Source organism: Apis dorsata, unplaced genomic scaffold, assembly GCF_000469605.1.
Source record: "Apis dorsata unplaced genomic scaffold, Apis dorsata 1.3 scaffold_1085, whole genome shotgun sequence".
NCBI classification, from domain to species: Eukaryota; Metazoa; Arthropoda; class Insecta; order Hymenoptera; family Apidae; genus Apis; species Apis dorsata.
In genome coordinates, this window is record NW_006264183.1 from 10,600 (window position 1) to 19,148 (window position 8,549).

An 8,549-nucleotide genomic window follows, 5' to 3' on the forward strand; every position below is an offset into this window, starting at 1 on the left:
TGCAATATTACCAAAACTTTGTAACTTTATAGATAAATCTTGTACTATTATATTTATTTTATTAACTTATCTTAATATTTTTCTTAAATAAATGTAAATAATTTAAATAAATTTATATTATTATATATTATATATATATAATTTAAAATTTTGTAAAATAATTTTATGAAAATCTTAAGTATGGTATCACTGAATAATGAATAAAATTAAATATATTTAAGTCATGATATAGTATATTTATATATTGATAGAATTTTACATTTTATGTTGCAATTTCATTTATTATATTATAGAAATTCATTTTATAATTTAATTCGTCCTTATTGTAATAATATTGATAGCATATTAGTCATTTTGTCAAATGACTAATGCAAATTTATGCATCTTTGATTTAAAATAAATTTTTTTTAATAAGTCATATTATATATCAAATAATCCATAATAAATATTTTACTATATAAAAAATATAATGTGATTCAACAATTAAATTGTATTTGATGATATTATCATATTGGATTATAAAATAAATTATTTTTAAAAAATTGCTTAAGTTACATATTTTGGGATATGGCGCATGCGTCTACGAAACTTATTGGATAATTGTAGAGGACGTATGTGAGTAGTCTACCGGAGTGCGAAAAGGAAGGATCGACAATTGAGAAAGTAAGAAAGACGCAGAAAATTAAGCAGAAGATAGTGGCAGCCATTTTAACTGATACTGTTGTTTCTGCGGCTTGTGGTGCTAATTATTGTTTTTTAATAATTTCAAGTTGATCAAGTAACAAAAAAGAATCGGTACTATATAGGATTGTGGTGTTATTCTGTGCCAAGATAAAACACCAAGATAAAAACGGTGCGAGATAACGATAAAAAAATTCAGACGTCAATGATACAGTGCTCGAAGTGACGAGTGCATGTGTAAATGATCACAGAAAGTAGTGGGGCTTGATCGTAGTTGGCTGAGTGGACAGCCGAAAAGGAGGAGCTGCCGGAAAGGTTGTTACAAGCGACAGCGACGGCGACGGTGGCGACGGTGACGACAACGACAACGGTGGCTACGATACGACGGCGACAACGATCGCGAAAACAAAGCGGCAGCCCTGCCTAGGCAGTGTTATTTTGCAGTTTCTTTTTTAGAAACCTTCTTCAAAGAGAATCGTTACTATTGCAAAGTGCACACAGTCACGCGCCACCGCGTACATCAGCGCCACGAGATGGAGAGACGAGCTGCTTTTGTGCTGCTGGGAATGCTATATTTAGCGGGCACCCTCGTCACGGTCCAGGCAGGTGAGACTTATCCTTTCTTTTGGATTATCTACTATTCAATCATTCATTTATTCGTATTTCATTCTTTTGCCTTTATTATATCATTTATATTATTATATCATGTTATATCATTTATTATATAGCATTCGTTGTATTGTCAAATTGTATATGATTCTTTGTGTAGGCTATTTTTTTTTATAAAAAAAATATTTAAAAATAAAATTCTTTCTTTTAATTAAATATGGAAAAAATCTTCATATTTTTTGTAAATATGATTTATAATATAATCATAATAAATTAATATAAGAAAATTAATATTATTGAATACTAAGAAGATGTCAATCGAATTTTATTTCTGAGATAAATGAGATAATTACTGCCTAATTTTTTTTTATTTCTTTGAAAATTTTTGAAGATATTTCTATATAATATTTATAATTAAAAATTAATTGTAATTCAAAAGATTTAATCATCACTAGTAGTGACGTAGATATCACATGGTGTCTGAAATCTTTATTGTACATGCGCTAATTGCAAACAAGGTTATTTTAATTATAATTAAATTTATTAAACTTTTTTAATATCATATAAAAAGAATAATATGTGTGTGTATGTGTATGTACATATATTATATTATATATATGTATATACATACACTTATTATTTGTATATACTTATACAAATATTATTCTTTTTATATATATATAATATATTATATTTTAAATTGAAAATGTTTTTTATGTAATATAATTTTTACGAATATTTCGCATTAATGCAAATAATATATCTTGACAAATTATGAAATTTTATTTTTAGTTTCGATTATACCATATTACATTAGAAATATAAGTATCTCAACAAGGCATCAATCTATTTTCAATTATTTTTTTAAATTGAATATTTAAAGATTGTTTAAAAGATTTTAAAATAAATTAAAAATTTGATTTATGATAAAATTATTGGTATTACTTAGATCCCATTATTATTGTACATATGTATATATAATTTATAATCAATCTAAAAAATTCAAGCAAATCAAAATGTTTAGCAATCGTTTATTTCTATGTATAAAGTCATTTCTGGAATCGTTTTAAGCTAAAGTTAAATTTTTGTTCATATAAATTATTTTTAATTATTTTGAAGTATTTTTGACAAAAATACATATATTATGATATGTTATTTTTTTTTTACAATATAGAGTTTTTATATTGTATTTATGTTATAATCTCTATGTTATGTTATATATACTTAATATCATTCGCGTAAAAATTTGAACATGTGATTTTCGAATATAATTTTCTAATATGGTGAATTTTGACCTTCACGATCATTCGAATTGCGCACTTTTAGTTATAATGCAAGACACTAGGATCACAACATTTGATGCTGCAGTTACATTCCAAGAGACGTACGCAAAGTACCCACGCCAAGCAACTTTTGTTGCGTAACAATTGACCCTATTTTACTAGTCCATCCAGAAAACTTTACTGAGTTTTAGCGATCGTTACGCGGAAAATTTTTGTGTTCGCTCGATTATTATATAAATCACAAAACTTTTAATCGCGATAGTATTGTTACTATATTGTCTGCAGATAAATATAATACATAAATACTTTTTCAATTATTATTTGTTGAATATTTTACTATACAATATATAAAAAAATGAAGAAATTTCTTTCGTATAAAAAAATTAGTAATTTTTAAAAAAAAATTTTTTTATTCGAATCAATTGTAATAATTAAAGCTTTAAATCTTTGAAGTCAAAAATATATTAATGTACATTTAGTTGTGAAAATGTGTAGTGTAAAAAAATTTTAAATGTTTGTCAGGATAATATAGATTAGAATTTATAAATATAATTTTCATTTTGTCTCCATCTCATTTTGATACTATATAGTTATAGTTTATAACATAAAATTAAAAAAATCTTTTATAAGTTGTCATATTTGTATTCATATTAGAGTTAAAATAATTTTGTAAAGATATATTTTCCTTGTTTATATTTTTAGTCGCATACCTTGTTTATTGAAAAGTAAACTTAACCTCTACATTCTAGTGCCGTGAATGTTTTATTCGCTCAATTTTGCCGTTATTTGTAAACCAGACAAGAATAATGTTTACATTTAACCCTGGGAGCATGCATCTATTTTTGATGCATCTTTAATATATATATACCATAGAATAATACAACATCATTACAATTTTCATTATTACAATTTTATTTCGTAAATATTTTATAAAAAATTGAAAATTTATATGAAAATCTATTTCACATCAAAATTGATTATTTTTATTTACGAAACTTTTTTCAACATGAGATTAATATCTACTATTTTAAGTATGAATTTGACTATATATTTTATGTAATTTTATACTATTCTTATGATGAACGAAAAATTCTGAAAATATTACTAAATTTCTATTAGAAGTACATATTTTTTATATTTGTATATTATTCGTGATTATCGAGAATGAGTACGCTAATCGATACCTATATATATGTTTTTTACCGAGTTCTATATCTTATCTACAATGTAAAAACATGATAACTCCATATTCTTCAATCGATTTTCTTATATGTTATAGACTTTACAGATTAAATGTAAAGCAATAAAATATTCGCGATGATAGATTTGCAATACTATAATGTAATTTATAATCCATACATTTATTCATATTAATGCGAAAAATTTCTGCTAAAATGTAATTTTTTTCTGCAGTAAATTTATTTCATTTTAAATTTGTAATTCAACACTATCGTTCACAAATCCACTTATAAGATATCTACACTATTAATGAAAAATTCATGAATTTACTAATTACTTTCTTTATGAATATTTCTTCATTAGTTCTGAAATCTTTATATTTATTCATATATAAGCAGCAAGACTACCAACTTAATACTACCAACTAAAACTTCATAATAATCTTTATTTCAGTAACTAGGCCAATTCTTTTGGTTTACATATTCTGTAATATATCCATTATACAAATCATTTTATATTTATTACCAAAATATTTTCATTAGGATATCTTTAGTTTATTACGTAACTATTATCCGACCAAACCGATTAAAAACTTTTGTCAGTCTTTTAGTATTCTAGGTCTAGGTTAGATCTAGGTTAAAACTTACTTTAAATGATTTCAACTATCGATACAGGTAACGAGCATGTAATCCCCGGGAATTAATACTTTTACTAAAAGTTTTACATGAATTTATTGATGTTATTAAATTCAATAACAATAAAAATATATGAATTTTTATATTAATTTTAATAAATATCATAAATTAATTTTTTATTTTCTTATATCTTCTTCTTTAATTCTTTCTGAGAAAAATTCTTTAAATCATTATATTGTCATTTATCAGATATGTTTTTGTTATTACAGATATTGTTGTTAAAAATATTTTTATTTTTTTTACTAAAAAAATTTTCCATTAATTTATTGTTAATTTCTTATAATTTTTTCAATAATTTTCCAATCGCATTAATTTATTATAATTAACGATTGACATTTTCGCATGAAATGTAACGAACCATTTTAATGAATCATATTCTTAACCGATGCCCGACTTTTGTTACTGCTGCAAATATCTCTATGATATGTACTGATTCGTAGATACTGTTATAGCGTATTTATAATTTTACCGATTCGTCATCGAAACGCTAAGTCATGTGACCTTCGCGCATAAGCATTACTTTGATCATTCTTTGAAAATCGAATAAACTTATTCAATTAATTTGAAATATCATTAATTATGCGTAAATTTTTCGATCATTTATTTTATCATATTTTTGCTTAAAATAAATCATTAATTTGAAATGTTAATTAATTATTTATAGAATTAATATAGGTTAAGATTAATTACGTATGAATAAAAAATTGAAAGAGTGAGTACATTCAACCGATGATTCAGAGCAGAATTTTTTTTTGTGTAACGTTGAATCATTGTAGAATCCTTATGCATGCTGTCTTTCTATGTTATTCATATAATGTATGCCAATGCGGAATCTTCGCAGTAGGCATCCCTCAGATTCCTATGGTATGTAGTTATATATGTAATTTTCAAACTATAATTAGGTGCCAAAAAAAAAAGTGTATCTTTCACGTAGCAAGCACGTGTGTTCAATCTTTTCATATTATTTCATGATAAATCTGTATTTTACAAAATAGTAGTAGAGATCCAATAAAATATCTGATCCGGAAGAATCGCTCGAATCGAAAAGATACACTGGTTCATTTATTTTTATTTAATTAATCTTAATATTTTGAATATTTTCAATATTCTAAATTTTAATCTCTTTAATAAAACTATAGAATTTTATAGAACTAAAATGAATCATTTTATTGTTTCAAGCTTGTTTTAATATACTATATATGTATAGTGCATTTCCAAGAAAATTAGATATATAGACGAATCTTCCGCATCACGGAAAACTTGAGAAGAAAAAAAAAATAACTGAAGAAGGAATTTACCCAATCTTCGAAGATCGAATATATTTGGCACGTGACCGCGTTTACAATTCCAATGTTCTTTCTTCATACTATATCTTTGAGATATACATTAACTGTGTAAATCATCGCATATATATCTTTGCCAATGCATGTATCTTATGGCCATGTATTTATTATCTCTCACTGAGAATGACGTAAGAGAGGCATCTCTTATTGACATAGACATGCGTAACCACGTAAATTAATCGAGGTTTTTTTTTATTTCAAAATTGAACAAATTAAACATAAAAACAATGTAAAAATTTAATAAAACGTTAGAACTTTTTGATTAATTTTTCTTTTATACATAATTAGTAAGAATTCGCGATCAATGAGATATTATTTCCAAAAGTACAGTGAGTTTTATTACGTCACAAATTATTTAAGTTAATTATTGAAATTATAGCATTTATAAAAGAATAACAGAGACTTCAAAAATTCTTCTTTGTAAAATTTTTATTCTGTTAAGATATGTGATAGGAAAAATGATATGGAAAAATTTCAATGAATCTTTTTATTATTTTTATATTAAAAAATATTTTTATCAATTATTTAATTAATCTTTAGTATAATATATATAGTAAATAGATATAATATTAAATTTTTATGTTTCTATTCGTTTTAACTACTGGTCTTTGTGATACTTGATCTGATTTTTAAATCTTGTTCCGTTTACATTAAGATAAGATCTAAATTCGAGGATAAAGAAAACTAGAAGGAAAAATCACTTAAGTAATTCGTATACGTCATTGAGTATTAGTATGTTAAATAAAACATGATAACATCATGGAATATAATCTTTAGCTTAAATTTAGAAATGTTTGTTGGTTTCGTTGATTCTTAGTTAGTTAGTTTTCTATTAATTTTAAAACAATATAGATTGAAAGTTTTTTTCTTGTGATTATCGTACAAACTATAAAATATTTATCGATATTACTTATCTCGTACAATAAATTTCCAATTAACATAATTTAATATATTTATTCCATAAACTATAATAACTTCTATAAACTGTATTTTAGATGAATTTTTAATTTTTTTTTTTTGTATATTTCGTTGATGATTAATTTATCTAAATAACAATGATTAGATAACTAAGAAATAAGTATCCATATTGAATTATTTACATATTTTTTATTTTTTGAATTATAAAATATAGAATAAAATTTCTCGATTCTTGAGTAATTTCATTTATTTACGTTAGCTTTATTGGAGCAGAAAACTTGCAATGTATTTCTATTGGAAAGTCTTTAACTCTACTCTCTCTTACATCAAATTGATGAGTTTATCAGAAAGTGCAGTGACCGGTTTTCAAACGACCCATATTTGAAATTCATTTATCTTCTAAGTTTGTTAAAAGCAAGAATTAATAATATAACATAATATTAGATTAATATTAATAAATAACATAATATTAGAAAAATTGAACAGATACAGATATCTTGTAATGTGCAAATTCGATTCATGATAAATATACTTTAATTATTTGTTCTTTTTTATAAAACAAAAATATATATATTTTTTTTTTTATTAAAAAGATTTTTACATAATTTTTATTTTAAATTTAAAATTTGAATAATTCTTTTAAACTTAAAATTAAAATCAATCAATTATTTAATTTTTCATGAATATATATCTTTCCTCTGAATGAATTCAATTTCTACTTTATAACGGATAGAAATTTTTGATTTTTGGCATAGCATTAGAGTAGTCGAACATATTTGTAAGCATTGGCTCTCTTAACTTTTGTGCTCCATCTCGTGTAATTCCAACTTGCCAAATTGCGTCCTACATCACGGGTGTTCCAATTTCTGCGTCCTCCATCGTGTTCTCTATATTTCTGCATAGTAAAATGTTTAAAGATTTTCGCGACATCTCTTCCTATAGACGTTCAATGGAACTCGATATCTCAGCCTGGACAAAAAATAACTCCGTATAGTTCCAGTTTGGTCTAGTTCGAGATAGTTCGTTATATATATATATATATATAAAGTTATTTCCTTTTTTATTCTTGGAGTATTTTTATCTCAAATCAATTGTTCGCTTAGATTTATTTATAGATAGAATAGAAAAGATAATTATATCAATAAATTTTTTTTGTTTATTTAATAGTATAAATATTCATTATCAAGATTTATTTATCAACAATTGGAATGGAAAATAGACTGAAATATTTACAAAATTTAGAAAAGATAATTTGAAAATGTAATTTTTAATAGAATTTTTAATAGAATTCTAAGGATTATGTCTATAATGTGTTAATATTGTAATATTAATATGTTAATAATTTATTATTAATGTATTAAAAATTAATGTATTGATTTTTATTAATAATTCCAGACATAAATGAATAAATTTGCTTCCAGTTTGAATCATAAATGAATGGTGAGCTATCAACCTCGTTTTCTGAACCGCGCCTATATAAAATACACGATTCTACTATACATATACTTCTGATGTCTTAGGGTCATGTGGCACGTGTTCGCTTCTGCTATCGATCTATTTTCCATCCTACTTGGCGTTCTAGTACCTATAACTTCGTAAATATAAAGTAGTTGGACTCGGTTCTTTATTTATACATTTTCCCTATACACTTTTTTTATTTTAAAATTTTATCTTTATTCTTTTTATAATCCCGAATTCTGAAATTTCTTAATTATAAATTTAAAAAAATTCATCGGTAGATTTTGTTAAAAATTTAAATTTGTATTATCTTTTTTGTTATTTTGTATACATGAGGAATATATGTATGTATGTATGTATGTATGTATATATATATATATATA

At 24.0% G+C, this 8,549-nt stretch overlaps 1 protein-coding gene across 2 annotated transcripts in view; it reads left to right on the plus strand.

Moving 5' to 3' along the window:
• Positions 1–601: 601 nt before the first annotated feature.
• The window catches only part of LOC102673088 (basigin), a 14,584-nt gene continuing 6,636 nt past the window's right edge, over positions 602–8,549 (plus strand). For both annotated transcript variants that reach the window (XM_006624510.2, XM_006624511.2), the window contains exon 1: positions 602–1,287. In XM_006624510.2, the coding sequence (XP_006624573.1) occupies positions 1,215–1,287 (73 nt within the window). In that variant the 5' untranslated portion in view covers positions 602–1,214. The remainder of the gene's footprint in view (positions 1,288–8,549) is intronic.